Source organism: Hermetia illucens, chromosome 3, assembly GCF_905115235.1.
Source record: "Hermetia illucens chromosome 3, iHerIll2.2.curated.20191125, whole genome shotgun sequence".
NCBI lineage: Eukaryota > Metazoa > Arthropoda > Insecta > Diptera > Stratiomyidae > Hermetia > Hermetia illucens.
In genome coordinates, this window is record NC_051851.1 from 39441078 (window position 1) to 39462638 (window position 21561).

Below are 21561 nucleotides of genomic sequence, written 5' to 3' on the forward strand. Positions count from 1 at the left end.
GGCAACAAGGCACATAAATATTTATGTATTTGAACTCATAATATTCTCTCAGGAATTATAATATTACAATATAAAGCAATATAAGTTCACATGTATATTTTCATTCTGGACATGAGTGTTATGGTTGATGTTCGTATCTGAACGTGTTATAAAAATGTGTACGCAAACTACCTCTTGGATCAATGGCTCGTCTGTTGTGTTGTAACAAAACAAAATTCATCAGAAAATGATAAAATAAATCTAGAACCAGCAAAAAGCCATTGCTCTTTCACCTACCAAACTAATTCAAGTAGATATTTATATAAATCTATCTGAATTTCGACCAATAAGCTAAACGGATCGTCAGTAAAAGATATTTTTTTCATCATTATTTCCGCCTCAAATTAACGACATTACAGATTAAATTAACAATTTTCCAAAGCAAATTCCCCACTGTAAAAGGGAAATTTTAATTTTTCCAAATCAAATTAATAATTTTCCAAATGAGATTAACGTTAACATTCATTTTATGCAGAAAGATATGAATTTTGAGTGGAAGCCGTTAATTTGATTTAGAACATTCCGGTGGAAATTATTACAAATGGTTGAATATCCGCGTAATAACAAAATCATCATAATGAATATCCGCAGTCCACCAATCAACCCATAAGGAAACGTATCTTATTATCAACAGTGACTATTGATAGATGCACTAAATCTGATCCAGGGTCAGCAGACTGATGCGAAGTATAACTCTTTGGGAGCCAAACTATCCCTCTCTGTGATTGATATCTGGGTCTCCAGGAGCCAAGTTTCTTGTCCATTAGTGTGTCGTGAGAGCCACCTTCTGTATGAAATGACCCTACTTTTAACAAAATGCTACCGATTTAGACCGTGAAGTCGAAAAATTCCTCCTTCAATCCATGGCGTTATGCCAGCTATGCCCATTGGATTATTTTGCAGTCAGGGGTAACTGTCCGTATTCAGACTGAGCCTCACTGATATCTGGTCGCCTCAGTGAGTAAGCTTGGCCTTATCATGCTACGGGGGCTTTGTCATGGCGAACCTTCAAACTCCCATACACGATTCGATACCCATATACGATTCGAATGAGTACACCTGCCATAAAAAATATAGAAAATTCAAATAAAAAACAAGGGGAAGGCACATCTCCGCAACCCTGAGAGTCAGCCGACAACACCCAAAAATGGAGAAACTGGGAAATCAAGCAGCGGAGGAGTGGAGTTCAATATTAGTCTACGGTGAAGACCGCAACCAACGAAGGTCCCTACTCAAAAAGCAGGGACGAAGAAGGGTATGTCCGAGGTCAGCATATCCAACGTCAGGAAAGGGACAAGCTTCAAAGCAACAGCCGGTATCCGGTCTAGCCCTGCCTTAATAAGGAACTCCAGACCTCCCAGTTTTGCGCCGAGGTCCACCAACAAGATATCCCTAAAAGCTGTCTGGCGTTCTGACCTACGCCATCGCTCCATCTCAGGAAGGGTCTGCCTCGTCTTCTTTTTCTGCCATAGATATTGCCCTTATAGACTTTCCGAGCTAGATTATCTTCATCCATACGGATTACCACAACCTGTTGAGCCGTATTTTATCCACAACCAGCCGGTCGCAGTATCGCTCATAGGTTTCATCGTTATGTAGGCTGCGGCATCTTCTATCCTCATGTAGAAGACCAAAATTTTTTCGGAGGATTCTTCTCTCGCAGCTTTTTGCTAAGGACCCAGGTCTCCGAGGAATACATAAGGACTGACAAGATCATAGTCTTGTACAGTAAGAGCCTTGACCCTATGGTGAGAAATTTTGAGTGAAATAGATTTTGTAAGCTGAAATAGACTCTGTTGGCTGCAAACGATTGTGCACGGATTTCATCGTCGTAGCTGTTGTCGGTTGTGATTTTCGACACTAGATAGGAGAAATTTTCAACGGTCCCAAAGCTGTAGTTTCCTATCTTTATTGTTTTCGTTTGACCAGTGTGATTCGATGTCATTCGTTCTTTGGTTTTTGGCGCTGACGTTGCCACCATGTACTTTGTCTTGCCTTCATTGATGTGCAGCCCAAGATCTCGCGCCACCTGCTCGATCTGAATGAAAGTAGACTGTACATCTCGCGTTGTTCTTCCCATAATGTCGATATCGTCAGCGTAGGCCAGTAGTTCGATGGACTTGATGAGGATTGTGCCTCTTGCATTTACGTCTACATCGCAAATCAATTTCACCTGGGCCAGATTGAAGAGGACGCATGATAGGGCGTCCCCTAGTCGTAGACCGTTGTTGATGTTGAATGGTCTCGAGAGTGATCCTGCTGCTTTTATCTGGCCTCGCACATCAGGGTAAGCATAATCAATCTTATCAATTTCGCCAAGACACTGAGTTCTCTCATGGCTTTAATGTCAAAGAAAAAATGGGGCAACTGATATCCATATTCCAATATTCCATCGCTTGCCGCAGAGAGCAAATCTGATCTGTTAATAATTTGCCTGGAGTGAAACCTCTTTGGTATGGGCCTATGATGTTCTGGGCGTATAGGGCTATTCAGCCTAGCAAGATAGCGAAGAATATCTATATCTATATATCTAGATGGTACTCAGCAACGTGATATCTCTATAAGTGCTGCACTGTGCGATATCTCCCTTTTTATGTATGAGACAGATAATGCATCTTCGCCAATCGTCAGGGATTGATTCGCTGTCCTACACCTTGAGCACAAGTTGATGAACCACTTGGTGTAATTGGTCGGCTCCATATTTAGCCAATTCGGCTGTAATTCCATCGGCTCTTGGCGACTTATGATGTTTTCTAAACCGATGACTTGCGCTTACTGTTTCGTTTGTACTCGGTGGTGGCAGTATTTTTCCATCGTCTTCAGTTGGCGGGATCTCCAACTCGCCAACGACAGTTCATCAGAGTACTCAACCCATCACTCAAATATGCCCATTATGTCAGAAATCAGATTTCCCTCTTTGCCTCGACAGGATCAGCATCGCGGTGTATAAGGCTTCATCCTGCTGACTTGTTGGTAAAACTTGCGCGCCTGGTGTGGTTGCTTCCTGTACTTTTCGAGTTCACAGACCTATTGGTTCTCCCAGGCTTCCTTTTTCCGTCTGTGAAGTCACTTCTCCGCTCTTCCGCGTTCTTCGAGAATGCAGCATTACTCGATATGCAGGATCCTTCCGTTCCGTTGCTAGCTTACATTCATCATCAAAGCAGCCATTCCGACTCTTTTTGCGGCTGGGGCCAAGTAAGTTTGTGGCCGTATTTATGATAACGTTCTTCAGGCGATTGTGAAGATCAGTTGTTAATGCTTCATCTCCATGATCTCTGTTGACTGCGGTTATTGCGGCATCCATTTCCCCCCCTTATAGGTGTCGCGGAGGGCTGTGTTGTGGATGGCTTCAGTGTTAACTCTCACCTGATTATCAGAGGGATTTCTGGGTGCTATTGTTATTCGAGCTCGGAGCACCATGTCAACGAGATAGTGATCCGAGCCTATATTGGGCCCCCTAAATTTTCGGACATTCATCAAGGCTGAGAGGTGGCGGCGTTCGATCAACACGTGGACAATTTGGTTGAAAATGGTCCCATCTGGAGAGGCCCGCGTATGCTTGTGGACCGCTTTCCGCGCAACCCAGGTACTTCCAACAACCATTTCGTGTGACACTGCTAAATGAATAATCCGCAATACGCTATCATTTATATTTTGATATAAGCTATGGGAGCCAACGTATCGCCTGAATATGGGCTTCGTTCCTACTTGGTAATTAAAATCTCCGAGTATGATTTTGATATTATATCTGCGACAGGCTTCGAGGGTTCATTCTACTGCCTCGTAGAAGGTGTTCTTCTCCGACTATGCAGTCTCCTCTATAAGGACGTGAAAGTTAATGAGGCTTATATTGCTAAATTTGCCTCACAGAGCAGAGCAGAGTGCATAGCCGTTCGCTTATGTTTTCAAAACCGATAACATCAGGTTTCATTTTTTGGTTGACTAAGAAACCTACTCCGGGCAACATGGTTGACATATGGTGTAGCAACTCTTCTCCAGGAAACCGGTCCCTGTCCAACGCATCTCCTGCAACGCTGTTACATCAGCCCTATATTAGGACAGGGAAGCGGCTAGCAGCTTGGCAGCTTCATCTCTGTACAGGGAGCGCACGGTTCATGAGAAAATGCGCAAATCGTTATTTCGTTGTTGTTGCCAGGTTTGTTGTTGTGCTATAAGTCCAGTCCGAGGCTCCTGTTGTGGCTTCGTAACTTCGATTTTCCGTGTAGGGTTGTCAGCCCTACCCAACCCCAACCTGGAGGACCAGTTGGTACAATTTATCCCGTTTTTAGGGGCGGGAGACTCGCCTTCATCCTTCTCTCGTTAAGAAAGAGCTCCCAGTGGTCACCACGTGGAGGGTTTAGTAGTAGAGCTGTTGGTGTTGGTTCAGCAGGCGTTTCTCAGGTTTTATGCTCCATCGACCTATACTACCCTTTGACCAACAGTGAGTTGGTATGCTTGGACTAAATTCAGCGCTTCTTCTACATTGCGTCAGATAGGTGAATAAGGGTGACCTAATGTAACTTCTTACTTGGAGGTGTATCCACAAGATCATAAACGCAATAGATTGACAGGGACTTGTCTGCAAGCAGCGTGTTGTATCATTTGCCTAATCCGCCCTGTTTATACGGAGTGAGAATCCACGTGTGCAGCATATATCGGTAGAGCGCCCCTCGAACCGCTGAATAGATGTCCGAATTTGCGACCTACCGCTCACTTAATTTTTCGACCACAAATTTTCGAATTCGCATAAAAAGTCGAGACTACAAGCAGAGTCAGAGAGAGTCACGCACATAAACTATTATCTAATTTCGGGCAAAAAACTGAAATTCGCTCAGTTAAATTTGATAATGTTTAGTATATAAGTTTGGAATTTTTTTCACGGTAGAAACTACAAATCTCGCGGTTCAATCCGCACAATCACACAAGCCTCCAAAAGCTGCCAGCCACGTTCCAGACACGACAAAGAACGGTACCAAACTTACTCGACCATGCCATCCCAACCCTTACTTTACCCGCAATATCAGCCACTTTCGCAGCAATACTCGCATATATAAACTCTCTGCAAATTCCTGAGTCAAACATTAAAATGACATGGCATGTTCATGGAGAAAACAACAACAAGAAAGGGTTAATGATCATTTCTTAATATTGATAAATATTTTTAATTTTATTAATGGGTTTTAGAGTTTTAGAGTTTTCGAAAAATTTAAAATATGAAGGAACTTCAGGGGCAAATGGAAGTACTAAAAGATGCCAAATAGGAAGAAAAGAAAAATGCTGCAAAAAAGCAAATAAATCTTCTCATCGTAGGACAAAGACGAGCCAAGTGCGCGCACCCTGCGCAGCCGGGCGATAATACAAAGATGTCTTAAAAAATCAGTGTAAACGTTTATATTTTTATTGATGTTGGTTACAATACGTTAGGAATAATAGATGTTTAAGTTTTATGTCCTTCTCCATATTTTCCATGAAAAGTATTTCCATTTCTACGTTTTGTTGTATTCAGTTCGGTTCCCAATTGTTGCTTTCTATACCTTACAAAAGATACTGATGAAATTAGTCATAAAGTTATAATATAATAATAAGGTCACATTTCTGAATTTAGATAAAACAGTTTATTCAGTGCAGACAAGTGACGCAAATAGAAACCTAGCCTTTACCTTGACATTCATTACGTCAAAAATTGGGGAGAATCTCCATCGAGCAATATGGAGTCAAATTTCCCCGGAACGATTTCGATAAGCTAAATTGCAATTGTGATTTTACTACTGTAATTTAATCGATTTAATATCTATCAGCATTTCTATTGAAGGAAATTCAGATCATAGCAAATCTTCACACCGGAAGGATCTTAAAAGGAGGATGTGGAAGCCTGGAGAAAAGTTGCCCATCGGAAAATGAGAGATCGAACGAAGTTAAGACCGGAGGTTACCATCAGCTCCAAGCAACATGAAGCGTAATACGCTCACATTTTCAGGGGTATGAAGGCAGACCTAAGACTCACCAATTTGAGAGATAAAATTATTTGCATTATACATTCGCAGAAAGGAGACCTTATGTTGGAGCTCAAAAAATGGAAGGATGTAACCGTGAAAACATTGGAAAGACCTTAGGACAGAACATAAGGGCTAGCAATGGGGAGAGGACTATAGTGAGCAAGGATATAGAGAGATCACTACAAAGGCGGAGGTTCACGAGCCGGTAGAAAAGCAGTTCGACCTTATCGGACTATAAAAGTGGAGATTGGAACCGCTGAAGAAAGCTTTCCGTGGAATAAAAGCCGCAATTATCAGGTTACCAGTGGAAGCAGTTATCAAACTGTTGGCAGTAAGAATAAGTTCCGTCTCAATTTCCGGGGCTTTAGATGCTTTGGCTTCGGTCACATTAGGTAAGCATGCACCAGTTCGAATGGCAGACCTAAGACATACAGGAAACCCAAATTGCCTGCTTTGCAAAAAGGAGAGTTGGTGTGTACCAACGACACTTTGCAGACAACAGCAGTTGCCCGAAATGCAGAAGAGCCCTCAGCGCAAATCGCGTATAATGTTGATAAAAATCAATCTCAACCATTGGTAGAAAGGACCTACGTATCTACGATCGCAAGCTATCCGCGAGAAAATTATCGATGTGGCCATAATTAGTTAGTCATATCGAAATAACGTTGGTGGCAATTGTGTCAAATATCAGACGAACCAAGCAGCCTGGGGAAAATAAGCCTTCCAGGAAACAATGCAAAATTTTGAGGATGGATTGGATGCTATGCTCCAGACAGCGCTTCATTTGCCGGGTATGAACAGATGCTGAGTGCTCTGGTTTCGTATATGAAATGTTGGCCAAATAATTTTAACGCGCTGGCGCAGTCGAACAACGAATTTGGGAGGATGTGTTCTGTTCGAATCATTTGCATAAACTTTCAGAGGGAGGGGTCTAGGGTCTATAGTGGACCTAACATACGTAAGCGCCACTTTAGTCAAAAGAAATCCATGGCACGTTCGTGAGCACTATACTCACAGCGACCACAAAGCAATCTTCTTGGTAATCAAGAACGGATTGAGCTTGGAAAAGAGTTCTTGCAGAATTCTCGATGGCCTGCTCAGCTGGCAGACGAACACTTTTGGCGAGGACACGTTTTCTACGATGTTCAAGCTCGGTATATCCCTGTAGAGAAAAAATCACCCAACGAATGGCGGAACCATGCTACGATGCCCAGAAGGTGACTGCTCCCTAGTAGGTATTGAAACTGCTAATGGAATAACGAAATAGTAAAATCGCGAACCGCGTATTTCCGTCGAAGGAAACATTACCCTTCGGCTTACGGAAAGCTCGGCAACTACGATCACATTCGGGGGAGCAAAACAACCTACTTCAAGCATTTCTGCAACCATATCGATATAATCCCTTTGGTGGGGCTTACAGGGTGGTTATGAAAAAGCTGGAAAGATCACCTCAGGTGATTCACTCACGCGCTCTGAAAGATATTGTTGCCGCTCTATTTCCTCACCACCAAAACAACATCTTTGGTAACCGAGGGGGAGCCACGGGAAATATGTGGTAGAATCGACGGCAACAAGAAGCCAGGTTTAGATAGCATCCCTGATCTTTTAGCTTCGAGACGTGCCTAAAAGAAGGAATATTCCCTGCGCAGTTAAAAAAGGAGCTTCCCAAATGCAATAAGCCACCTGGGGATCCAGCATCATATCGACCGATCTTTCTATTGGATATAATGGGGATAATGTATGGGCGTTTCGGCGAGCCCACTCTACGATGGATGCAATAAACATGGTGGTGTATCTGGTAAAAGACGCGCGAAGTTCGGGTGATTGCTGTACCTTGATAACATTGGATGTCAAAAAGTCAGTCAACTTTGCTAACTGAAACCAAATTAAAGCGGCTTGGGCTTATATAAGTCTTCCTGAATATTTTCCGAGTCTTGCCCCTGTTGTACGAAACGGATAAGGGCCCTAAAGAGAATGTATCTCGTCATAGCGGAGGTACCACAGAGTTAGATGTTGAAAGAGAGAAAAGGTTACGATTGCCGGCTTTGCTGATGACTTGGTTGTAGTCGTCGCAGCAAAAAACCCGTAAGACGTGGAGGTGTTCGTGGTGAAGATGGTGAGAGCGGTGAAGTCCCCCAGATGACTTCTAGCCGGTGTGGTTCGATCCATGCGTCACTTGTTTAGCCGGAGACGTTTGAAAACTCTCAGAGACGGAAGAAGATGAATTCGGTTTACCGGCTGATGGCTCTGAGGGTTCACAGCGCTTCTATAATAGAACCACATCAGATGAGGCGGTACGTATAGTGGCATGATCCTGGTCAACATTCTGTCGAAAACAAAGAGTGTGCTATATAAAGCATGACGTCAAGAGGGCAATACAAAAGACAGAATGCGGCCAAAGCCGTAAGATCTCGAGCAACTGAAATGAGACGAGCTGACAAAGGTTTCCTGGACGCACAGGATCAGTTTTAACATTAGGGTATGGCTTGATCAGAAACTATCACATTACCTATAATAGTTTCACACGGGACACGGTGTTTGCTACAGGCAGTATCTACATCCCTTTGGTTTGGATGATTCGCCGAACTGTCTTCGATACGGTGGCGTAGTGGCGGAGTCGAAGCATATTTTGCCCCGCAATGTTCGTGATGTAGAGAAGCAGTCTGAACCGAGCGCTGGGAAAGAGCATGAGCCCGGAGAATATTAGTTGAAGAGATACTAAGATCGAAAGAGCACTGGCTTACAATTTCTTCCGCAATAGTAAAAATACAGACCGAGTTACTGAAGAAAGTTAGAAGGAGGAAAGCAGAAAACAGCAGAAGGACAAGTGCCTTTGGACAAACCCACCCTTCGAAGTAACACTTAAATGGTAATCCGAAGGAGCTGGACCAAAAGCAAGATACAGAAATATTACAAACTCTAATAGATTTGAACTGCACCCAATATTTTGCTGGGTTCAATCTATTATACTTCGCTGCACGGTAATAACCTTATGAAACAAAATGGTGACAACAATTGAGGAGATACTCTTTATCATTCGAGATATGCATGCACTGTTTGTTGGATTAATCGATAAAAGATTCATACTTACTCTATCTATCTCTTTGATTTGGAAAGTTAGTCGGTCCTTTTTTATAATCCCTTACAATGTTTGAACGGATTAGATTCCTGAGAAATCTTGGTAACGCATTGAAAGATCCTCCTAATACGAGATACCCGTTCCATTATGCACTACAAAATTCAGTGGTAAAATGAGAATTTTTGAATTTGTTTGCTTCTAATTTTTATATTAACATACCACCGGTAAATACCCAAAGCCTCTCTCTTCTACGCATGCAACGACAGCTTTCGCTGCCTTCCATTCCTCAGTGTCCCTAACGCAACCCACAATTGTCATCGAAAAGCATTCAACTACTTTGACCATCTAAAAAACCAAATATTCCACATTTAGTAAAATCTAATATAAAAAGCATTTTTTCTATATCTATTGACAAAACTTATAAAAACCGTTTGAATAAAGTAATGATAATCAATATTAAAATCCGGAGTCAGAAATGGGGTGGAAAAAGGATGGAAAAACTTCAATCGGAAGCAGCAACGCAAATCGTCTTGTCGACTGCAGGATAGACTGAAGCGAAACTCAGTCTTTTGGGAGGTAACTTATTTGTCACTCCAGGAGCCAAGCCCCTCGTCTACTAAGAATATTAGTGGGTAATGATAGCCACAACCAAGGAGTCGAAAAACGCCTCCCTCAATTCAGGATGTTATGCGAACCCTGCCCATTGGGTTGTTTGTAGTCGGGGGTAAACAACTATATTCGGAAGAAGCCCCAGTGATATCTGGTTAGCTCAGTGGGTGGACTTCACCTTACCATGCTACGGGGGCCAGGGCACGACGGACCTTCTAACTCCCATACTCGTGGCACTCGTGAGAACTATATGAATATTACAGTCAAAGAAAATCAAGAAATCAATCAACAAACAGACCCGCCAGGCGAAGACACACCTTTGCTATATTGAAGACTAGGTGACTACACACAGGGAAGGAGAAGCTGGGAAATCAAGCATTGGAAGCAAGATCAACATTGGCCTGATGCGAAGAACGCAACCAACCAAAGCCCATTCTCAATAAGTGGAGACCAGTGAGAATACGTATGAGGTCAACATATCAAACGGCGGGTAGGAAAGAGACCTTAGTGGCGTAGATGCTAAATGGTATCTCCGCTATCTTAAAAAAAAAAACTTGAAACCAGAAGAGGTCTTCAAGAAGGTTCGGGACAGGCTAAGGCTCCTAGCATCGGTAGACTGCACGACGGAAGGCACTACCGGCCGGCTTAACAATATAGTCCCAAAATTGCTAGGGTGAAAGCGTACGGAACTCTCGACATATTCTCGGCATATTCTGGGGATGATATATCAGCGGCATACATGTTGGCGGTCTACCTTTCCTAAGCTGCAGCGATTGAGAAGGGGATTAGTTGTTAGACTGGCAAAGTTCTGCAAGAGGGAGGTACTATAATTTATTTTCGGCTGTGATGGCAACGCCCACCATGGGCTTTGCAGAAGCAACGAGAGCAAGAGATGAGTACCTTCTAGAACTTACCCTCAGTAATGTTAAAAATTTGTGTCCGCATAGCTGAGTTATTAGAGCACAAAGCTGTTGTACGGAAGGTCGCGGTTCAAATCTCACTGTTGTGGCGGTTCAAATCTCACAGTGGCAGATACCAGTCGACTCAGCTGTGAATGAGTACCTAAGTCTAATCAGGGTAATAACCTCGGGCGAGCGCAATGCTGACCACATTGCCTCCTATAGGCTATTAGCCTTCTATCTCCGATCACAGAATAATCAGATTCGGCATTGGGAGCAACTCGAAAGTATATATATGATTGCCATTCACCCCTTGGCGGAGTATAGCGCGTCAACCACACCTAGGCGCCATCGCTTGCGGTTGCCCGAAATGCGGTCCGGCTCTCCCACGACTTCCCTACACGCTCACATTCTCCCTCTACTGTACTACGCCAAGTGCCCTTGAGGCGACCCACTCGTCTGCCATATTGGGAGAGTGGATTCCGCAGCATGGCATAGCCCGCATTGCAATTGCCGCCCCTGCTTAATGTGTGACCTATCCACCGCCACATCCGTCTTCCTATCACATCGCATACTTATGCCAAGTCTGTGCGCCGACAAAGTTCTTGGTTTGAGATAGTGTCAGGCCAGCGTACTCCGATGATACAATGCAGACAGATATTGACGAAAGCTTGGAGCTTTTGAGTAACAGTGGAGTTCACTTTCTATGTGATACTCCCATATAGCAACACTGAAAGAACACTAGCATAGAACAATCTCAACTTGATCTTAGTGTTGAAATAACTGCATTTTTAGATTTAAAACAGTGGGCACCGAAAGCGGACCCAGCGCGGTTAATGTGTCGGACCACATTCAGTTCAGTGCCACCATCGGCAGAAAACACACTTCCCAGGTATACAAATTGATCGGCCCATTAATGCAGATAGTGAAAGTGCGATGACACATCAAACTGAGAATCTTGGCTTTGTTGGTGGTTATCCTCAGTCTAACTCTACTTGCCACTCTTTCCAAAGCCAGAGCCATTTGACCAAGGTCCATGACCTGATGAGAACGATGTCCGTGGTATTTGAGAAAAGATGTCATTGTCCATTGAACTGCTCCACGTCCACCGGACAAGGCATCATGAAGAACGTCACCGTTAACAAAAAAGATTAATATCGGTGCCAGGATGCAACCCTGAGGGACTCCGCTTTGGACTACGAAATCCTGCGAGATTTGACCTCGATGCAGCACGTGACATTGTGCCCTTCCCCGAAATGTCCCCCCTATAGAGAGCACTCTCTTTCAGCTTTCTCGAAATCAATGAACAACAGGAGCAAAAGATCTAAATTCCGCGTACTGTTCCAAAAAGATCCACAGGGTGTTGATGTGGTAAAATCATAAGCATCCAGAGTGGAACCTAGCCTCCTCTCTGTCGATCAAGCTTTCGAGATGTTCTTTGATGCCTTCCAGGGTTATTTTAGCTATTATCTTTGCGACGGCAGGGAGCCGCATCTACCCCTCCAATTGTCACACTCAAAACAGGTCCCCTTCTCTGGGATCTTTGACGACTCCCTCCTTCTACGCTCTGGGAAAAGTCTCGGATTGCCAAGATTTCCGTACGAGTGGAAGTAGCAGATCTATAGCAACTGCAGGTGTAGCGATATAGCGGGGAGACCGTCAAGCCCAGCGGTTTTACCCCGTTTGAGTGATGGTTTGAAATGATTTCTCTTCTGCTTGGAGTCCGTATCCACATGTTACGGTGACTAGCCATTTCCTCGACAAGGAAAGCCAGGTGAGTACGACGGATTGCAGGCTCTGTACTCGGATAATGTACCATCAATAACGAGGCGATGCAAGCTGCCGAAGTCCCACAATTACCGTTGTGTTTTCCCATCACATGTCTGAGCAAGGTGTCGTCAGATCCAGCCGTGGCACCCATCTTGATCTCAAAGTCATCTTTAGCATCCTTCTCCAGTATATCAGAAAGGTAGTCCTTACGTATGGCCTTACGCATAGTACAATTGTGATGTTTAACCTGGACCGAAATCTAGCAGTTAGAAGTATGTCAGAAACCGGCTACCACATCAAGAGAACGCGCCTTAAGGTAGTCGGCATAAACAACACAACACCGGATCCACGTCTGCTACCACTTGGCTTTCCAGAGTATAAAAGTACATTGCCGCAAGAGGGAAGGGAGTGCTCTCCAGAGCTCCCACTTTCTTAGATACCAAGGAATAACATGACAGCGTGGTTTCACTTCCAAGTTTGAAACATGGTGGAGCAACAGGCCAAACTAAGGAAGCATGGCATTGACATATGGTTTGAATCAGCAATTGGCTGCTTGTCATTGGTTGAAGGATATACCAGCATATACGAAGCGGAAGTATACGTCACAGATTTGACTCTTCTAACCTCTAAAGGAATTATCGGATTGTTATTCTAACCGATAGTCAAACTCAGGCACTCAGCTCCTAACCAGTGAATTCCAAACCAGTATGGAAATGCTTTAACAGACTGAACACGCTCGTCTTGCTCAAAAATGTATACCTCGAGTTCCAGGCAACATTGGGTTAGATGGCATTGAAGCGGCAGACGAGCTGGCAGGGAAAGAGGCAACGATGCCGCTATATGAGGCAAAGGCATTCTATGAGATCAGAAATGGGTTCATGGTTATAACATTAAAAATGAGGGGAGGGCTGAGGGAACTGTACTGGGCAAACTTAGCAGGAATGGAACAGTCCAGGGTGTTCTTGGGAGGAAACGAACCCAAGCGCTTGAAAGATTGTTTAAACTTCACAAGAACAGCCTCCGGTATTTTGTTTAAGGATTGAGGGATCCTACGTGCGTATTCACTTGACGCCGCCCTTCCTAAGGATTTGAGGCAACATCGAATGAGGATGCAGTCCATTGTGAACCTTTTCTCTCGATCGCGGTACTCAGATATCGAATTCCTCAGGTTTCCCCGCGCGAGCCGGTATTTTCTATTTTAACTTCCGTTCGGATGGCTCAAGTGGTTAGAGCGCTGGGCTATCGTACTGGAAGGTTGCGATTCAAATCTCACTGGTGGTGTAGTGCACCGTTACGGCCTTAAATGAAGTGTTCTAACCGACTTCAAGGCTCTGATCCAATGTGGATTGTTGCGCCTATGATTATTACTTTAACTTCAGTCTGTTTCGGACCTAATTTTACTCGATATCCCATTGAGTATTTCAGATTCTATCGCGTCAAGCCAACCATTGATACCATTAAACTGGTTACCAGCTTGACCAAAAGTGATGTGAAGAAATAGTAGTTCCAGCATATATCGCTTATCAGTTACCCTGGGTGTGCGGAATATATTCAATTCTGTCAATTAGAACCAAATAAGCGTGGATTGGTGTTCACAACCTACTTTGTTTCACTACAGTTCGACAGTTATTTGAGGAAAAGAAACGATGGGCTACAGGTTAAGGTTGCATCATTCGGCAAGTCCTCATACGACTTCCGCAAGGTGGCCGCTGGAACTGCATGTCCGCAAAGAGTGTACATGGCGATGCCGGAAGTAGGATCTGGTGCCTGCTGATCATATTTAAGGCACAAGCGGATCTGACGGGGGATAAACCTGGCACTGGAAAAGAGTTGGACATTTTTCCCGAATCGTAGTGGGCGTAGCGAGTAGGATGCCAATTTAACGGGGAAGCACCAACAGCTGGCCAAAAAGGGAACAGTGCGAAATCTTTCAGCGATGTGGTCACAAATCGGGTGATGCTGGCGGATGGTACTTCCACTTCCGGCAAAATGGTACCAGAGGTATCAACCAGTGTTGAGGTCACGCAGTCGGGGGTGGTCATCAAGTATCGCCTTAACGACAAGAGGGAAAAGGGGCATGTATGTTTTGGTTCCACCCAGTGTCTGTAGGCACCACCCCGTAGTTTGTGAAGAACAATTCTATATGACGAGATTCTCAGGAGACCGGTGGCTCGCATCTGGCTGCTGTATACGGACAAAGTATTCAAACTCCGTGTCTTCTACACTACAGGATTCCTATGGATGACTGAATGGTAATGAAGGAAGAGGATCCCCAGGACAACAACCTACCTTTTCTAATCCATTCCTCCAGAAATGGAGAGTGCTTAAAGGTACTGGAAAATATGGTCTACAAATCGTGATTCGGAGTCAGGGACCCAAAAGAGAAAACATTCTACTCCACGACACCGGCCATAACCTGGGCCCAGTCGCTGCCACCAACGAACTTTTTGGGGAAATGAAGATCGACGGTCCGACGAAGAGCGACGAATACCCTACGCGACCAGAGCAACTAATCAGCTTGCGTTCCTCCGAGAGGAAGTCACTGATGCATTAATACAAGAGCCCGAAATAGGAAGATGTCGAACCATCAAAGGGCTGCAAAAATAAAATTATAATTTATTTCATTGCAAAGCTGATCGGGATGGACTTAGAACATACACCAGTCAGAATGAGCCTGGACGTACCTGGCTGGCTGTGTCTGGACCTGAATTCCAGCACCCTATCCGTGATGAAACTGAAACAGGCGGGAGAGGAAAACGTATATATCCCTCGGTCTACATGACTCATGAATGATCAGGTCCACCAGAAGAACTACAATATCTGGCATCCACCAATGCAATAAGGAACTGGCAATGAATTAAAGAAGGAACTGGAGGCTATTTAATCAAACATATTTCTCGGATCACAGTTTTTATTCTAAATATAACTGCAGAGGTATGTTAATCTTTCAGAGTCCCCAGGGGGTGGAATGGCGGAAACTTGATCAAGTTATAAAGAACAGACTATCCGTTGCTCGTAATGGTAACATTAGCATAAGAGAGAAACTAGAGTGAAAGATATGGGCTCAGAAAAAGGCATTGGAAACCGCCTTTAAAATCTCATGGCCTGCAAAATATAGCAAAAAGACATTGCCATCGTGGTAGAATGAAGATCTATTCGACGAAGCTGGTGATCAACATCTGTGCAAGGCACAAATACTGGCAGCCAAACAAAGACAGCCTGGAGAGGTACCAAGTAACCATCAAAAGTACCATGAAACCGTCCTGTTTGGACTATTGCCAGAAAATCGAAAGCACCAGTAAGTCTGCATGACTTTTGAAGACCCTATCCAAGGAATAGAGGAGCGTATTCTTTCTTAAAAACTAGGAAGGCTTTTGAACGAATTTTTTAGTCAGACACTAAAGCTACTAGTCTATATTCACTTCCCCACCAGTGATTGCGAGTCAGAGCCTTGCTAGGAGGGTATGCAGCCCCAGCCGTGTGATGTTATCAAGTCGACAATTGCCGAGGATAAAATCATCTGAACTGTCAAAAGCTTTCCTACATTTAAATCTCCGAGCCCAGGAGGCATAATGTCACTCAAACTTTAGAAACAGTAAAAGAAGTTTGTGTCCTGGGTTTTGAAGATTCATTATATTTCCTTCAGATACGTACCGCACTCCTGGAGAAGCGAGCATGTGGTGTTCATACCGAAAGCAGGCGCCCGTGGCCGTGAATCAGAAAAGTACTTTCAGCCAATCTGCCTCACTTCTTTCGCATTGAGGACTTTAGCAAGCGTCCTCTATATCCACTTTAAAACAATAATGGAGAGGACTCGCTTTTCCAAATCTTAGCACGGTTGGGCGGTCGTTACACTATAAGCACATCATCCTATCTGCCTTCTAGGATATAGAGGAGTTATTCAATGACGTTAATACCAAAACCATCAAGGAAGCTCTAACGATAGTTGGATTGGAGAAGTGTCTTATACACTAGACAGTATCCATGCTAAGAACCAAAATAATGCTATCTAATCTAGGAAGTAGCTACTTGACTAGAACTGTGAGCTGAGGAAGGCTCCAGAGTGGCGCTACCGCTGCGGTACTCTAGTTGACAGTAATGGCTGAAAATTAAGATATGGGACAGGATCGGGATAAATGTGCTGGCGTATACGCGTCGATTTGGAGATACTAGTGTCAGAGAAGCTTTCCTTCCGTTATCAGTGAAATTATCATGGACGCGTTGGGAAATGTGTGCGTGGAAGCTGCAAAATATAGACTCGGCATAAATTTAACCAGGACGGACCTGATGCTATTTATCATCAGAACAAGGGTACGCAGATTTCGCCACCTGTGGCTAAATGGTAGAAAATCGGCACTTTCCTCCAAAGTAAAATATCTGGATATGATCACCGATTCCAAATCAAATTGGATACTGAGCACTGAGACTTAAAAGGGCCAAACCTTTTATTTACCGTTGTAAGGAAATAGTATCTTCGCCCAAAGATGGTTCCCTGGAGATACACAACTGTGGTTGGCCTCATTCTAACGTATGGTTCAGTTGTGTAGTGGGCGGTGAGCAAGAAATATAATAGAACCAAGCTTAACAGGATTCAAAGAATCGCTCGATGTACTGATACACCCCTCCCATTGAACCTCCACATTGGATACGTTGTAGCGTGCAGTGCCGGACAGCAAAGCTATACGGCTCTAGTAACATCCTAGGTGAAGTATCTCAAGAACTCTCGGCATTTCGAATGGATTATGCCGCATACTAGGAGAGCTTCAAAAGAAACTTTAAAGTGGGCTTTTTAACCAGGATAGAAAGACCGGTCACCTATTGCAAGGCTGTGACACAATATTCATTACCAAGAGATCAAAGATGGTCTGCCGCGTTGTCGCAGGGATCTTGCGGGATTCGCCAGCGTATTCCAAGAGCAAGTGCTAGCAGCACTGGAGGCCTGTCGATAACTGGGGTATGATCTGAGCTCCAAGCCTAATATAGTTATTTTGACTGACAGTCAAGTGCCATTAAGGTTTTGTACTCAGTAGAGGCATCGTCAAGGCTGGCGGAGCAGTGCAGGGATGCACTGAATAGACTCAATGGTCCTCTAGGTTTCTGGTCATAGGAATATAGAGGAGAAAGGGTGAGCTGACGGACTGGTAAGGTGGGGCTCTGCTGTTGACCATACCTCGTTGAGCGCAGTCGGCGTCTCTCTGGCGACTGTCAGACTAAAACACACTAAGGAAGAGAATATCTAGTCCTCCTGCATGGAAAAAATCTTTTTCCGGATCCTAGGAAATTTCTTTTTATTTTCCGACAGTCAAGAATGGAATCTACTCGGAATACTTAACAGACCTTGACTTCAGACGGAGAAGGCTCACCACCTGCGCCAAGACAAGGAGAATTTGACTCCACTAAAACAAGCCCGATCGCGAAAGCTTCTAGACTAGACACACGCAAATCCGTACAAGATTACGTCAGTGCGGGGGGAGAGGGGGGGGGGGGCAAGGGACACTAGCCTATATGGAATGTCAGACTTTGGATAGCCGAAATAGCAGAGAGGAACCCTCAAGCACTCAAGCGATTGCCCAGCTCTATCTGCGGGAACCTCGAAGGGATCTCTGGATGTAGGGTGAGGTAGTTACTATCTTTCGTAAATGCTACGGCTACGGGCTGAAAATTTTAGCCGGTTGGATGCTGCTCCCATTACCCTTCCCACAGGAACGATGGTCTTAGAAGTTTGCGATACCAAAACAGTCCAACACGGCGCTTATTGGGCTTACTATTGTATCACCTCTATGACTTCCAAACTAATTTCTAAATCCGGATCTTCTTTATACCTAATGCACAAAAACATTTATTTTATAATAATAAACCTCACTCTCTCATCTTGCTTCGCTGCCGCTGGAGAATACGAAGCCACCCATAGTAGAAATACACTTAAAAGTAACTTGGATGATGTGGTCTCCATTTGCGGTATTCACAAAACCTTTCAAATACTTCTTAGTTTTCGAAGTAATCCCGGTGTTCAGTCTTCGAAATGATGTCAGATACTAATGGAATGTACTGCCTATGAGCTATTTTTATGCCGTTGCGGATTTTTTTAATGAATTTCAGCAGAAACAAACGCAAGTAGCGGAGCGAAAAATCTGTAAATCGATTAGTACCAGATTTCATACAGACCTGACTAAATCTAGACTCTCTTCTTAAACTATTTCTATTCAATTATTAAAGAAGTTCTACTTGACGGCCAAGTTTTTCAATTATCTGGAACCGGTTGGTGGCATACCTTTACAAATGTTAAGTCTCCTCTTCCGTGGTCTATTTTGATTGGGTTCTAATATTTTATTTATTATCCCATAGAAGAATTCCAGGCTTTAACTTACAAATATTAAAGTGAAGATATATGCAGATCAAAGTATACTAAAGGGTTCAAAATGGAACCTGGGCTCAAACCCAGAAAACTCGAACTCATTTACCTACCCTAATAAAAACAAGTATCTCCAAGGCTCTTGAGATAAAATAATTCAATTCCGCAGAAAAACTGCCCCAAGCCAGTTCAAGAAGGAAACAAGTCGGGAAACCGGAAGCTTGACGCTTCAGGTATAAAAGGTTTTGTGTTTCCCTATGTGAGGAGCATAACGTAGTTCTCCATTGGCTTATAGCATTGACCCGAGATATTTAAATCGCTCAGTTCTGGGAAGGTTACCACCATTGCCAGAACTCAGCGATTTAAATATCTGGAGGAGCAGATTACTGCCATTGAAAGAACTGAGCGATTTAAATATCTCGAGTCAATGCTACCAGCCAATGGAGAACTGCGTAATGAAATTTTTCAAGCATTAACGCCATCTGGATGAAGTGACATTCCGCAACTAGTGCTTTGTGATCGACGTATCAGCGCACGTGCCAAATCTAAAATTTACTGCAATGTCGTCCGTCTGTCGCTCTCTATAGTTTGAGTGTTGACTATAAAGGACAATGAACGGCGTCTTGCGGTAATGGGGACGAAAATGTTGCATTGCACTGGTGGCGTGACACGTTTTGATCACGTCTGAAATGAGAATATCCGCGATCGATATGGGGACAGTTAGATACTAGACAGCTACCTCACTCCCCCTTGCCCCTCAAGGGGGGAAATCAGTGCTAGTACATACGATTTCAAATTGTTTTGCCCTTGAGCATGAGCGAGATGTACCGAAAACCCGATCAGCTGTGTTTGACATACCGCCCGGACTTGCCAATGTATTGGTGAGATTGGCAAGTTTTTGCTTATGGATAAGTGAATACGTGAAACAACTTTTTGATATGTGGGTGAGCACGCCGTAGTACCAGAATAGCAAAAGCTCACCGATCTCTCTCTTACCAATACGATTTGACGAAGATTATGCCTTTTCCTTGTTTAGCGTCTCTGATGTGTACAGATAAGCTTCTGCAAACACCTTTGCAAGTGGGGTAATTTTTGTAAGGGTACTGCCTATAGTAAATCTACTGTGGATATGGGTTTGCACCGATCGTGGGAAAACTGCAAGAGAGGCGTTTTCGATGGTGTGGTCACGTAATTCACGCTAACGAGAATTCAGCAACCAGTATTGGTCAGAACATCGAAGTCAATGGTAAGCAACCAAAAAACCGGCCAAAACAATGGTCGCATGATACACTGGATGGGGATTTGAAGGTCCCGCGATTACATCCTGATCAGGCATTTGATAATCATAAAATAAAATGACGAAACCGATCACGACGAGCCGAACTGAAGGCTGAAGAAAAAGAAAAAGATATGAGGAGCGATGAGCCTGACAGTTCCGCATCACATAGTTAAAAATTCTATTGGCATCTATTTTTTAGAAAGTAATTTAAATGATGGAAAGCCCTGTATTCAAATAGTCGACCTCATACGCTCCACACTCTGAGTTTAATATTATTAGCAAATGCCAACAATTTAACCAACATCAAATATAAATAAAAAAGGGCTAGGGAGAATTAGATTCTTCTTGAATGGAATTTTAATATTTCACTCGAATTTCAATTATTCTCGTTAATTATGACGTCAGCATCTTATTTGTATGGCTTAGGATGCTGTTAATTAGCACGAAATTGATAAGTTTGAACTGCTATAACTTTGACACTAATAGTTCGATTTTCATGGAACTTGGCATGTGTATGCACGAGGCTGTCCTCTATGTCGGTGCAAAATTTAGTACACTTAGGATGAACTTAAGGGGAGTTTTTTAGCCAATTTCTAAAAGTTGATAATATACTATTAGTAAATTTTTTGAGCAGATACCGGAATAGGACATCTCTCGAAGATTAGATTTCACATAAGTGTTTTACACAAAATCTTAAAAAGTGCTGCAGATAAGTAGATTCTTCATAAATGCGACTTTAATATTTCACGCGAATGTCAATTATTCCGGGTAATTATGACGTCAGCATCTGATTTGCATGGCTTTGGAAGCGGTAAATTCGCGCGAAATTGCTAAGTTTGAACTGCTATAACTTTGGCGTTAATTGCCAGATTTCTACGAAATTTTGCATGTTTATACGAAATATTGTCCTCTATGCTGGTACGAAATTCGGAAGTCCTAGGAGGAACTTAAGGGGGCTTTTCAGTAAATTTCTAAAAAGTAGTAATATACTATTAGTAAGTTTATTTGAGCAGATATCGGAATGGGACATATTTTGAGGCCTAGATTTCATCTAGGCGCACCACCCTGATTTTTTCCGGATTTTTAGGATGGGTAGTTTCCGAAAATGAGTCCTGTCTCACTTCAAGTGCGTACATTTTGACTCATTACTCACGCACTTTGCAATTTATGCCAAAACTAAAAAAAATTTTGAATCCCCCTTTACATGTATGGGGAGCCCCCCTTTAAACTCCACCTAAATTTATTTCGCTGTATGCGTGGGATTTCATAGTTCCCATCTGTCCACCGAATTTCGTTCGGATCGGTTTAGCCGTTTTGGAGAAAAATGCGTGTGACAGACAGGCAGACAGACAGACATTGAATCGATTTTAATAAGGTTTTGTTTTACACAAAACCTTAAAAAGAATGACTCACTACAAACTGAATTCCCTCATAACAGCCAGGAGTCTCAGAGAGTAGGTGGGGCCTTCTCCATGGCATCCGGTGATATTCTATTGCAGCTTTAATTCTTTAATCGTTAATTCTCTGTAAGGTGGGGG

The 21561-nt window shown here is 43.4% G+C and overlaps 1 protein-coding gene across 1 annotated transcript; it reads right to left on the bottom strand.

Moving 5' to 3' along the window:
• Positions 1-5548: 5548 nt before the first annotated feature.
• On the bottom strand, positions 5549-18416 carry LOC119652784. The gene is made up of 4 exons (XM_038057099.1): positions 18256-18416; positions 9334-9459; positions 9127-9266; positions 5549-5573 (listed from the first exon to the last, which is right to left on the bottom strand). Exons 1-3 carry the CDS (start codon positions 18343-18345, stop codon positions 9168-9170), a joined length of 315 nt encoding a protein of 104 aa, XP_037913027.1. The 5' UTR covers positions 18346-18416; the 3' UTR covers positions 5549-5573; positions 9127-9167.
• Between the last annotated feature and the right edge of the window lie 3145 nt (positions 18417-21561).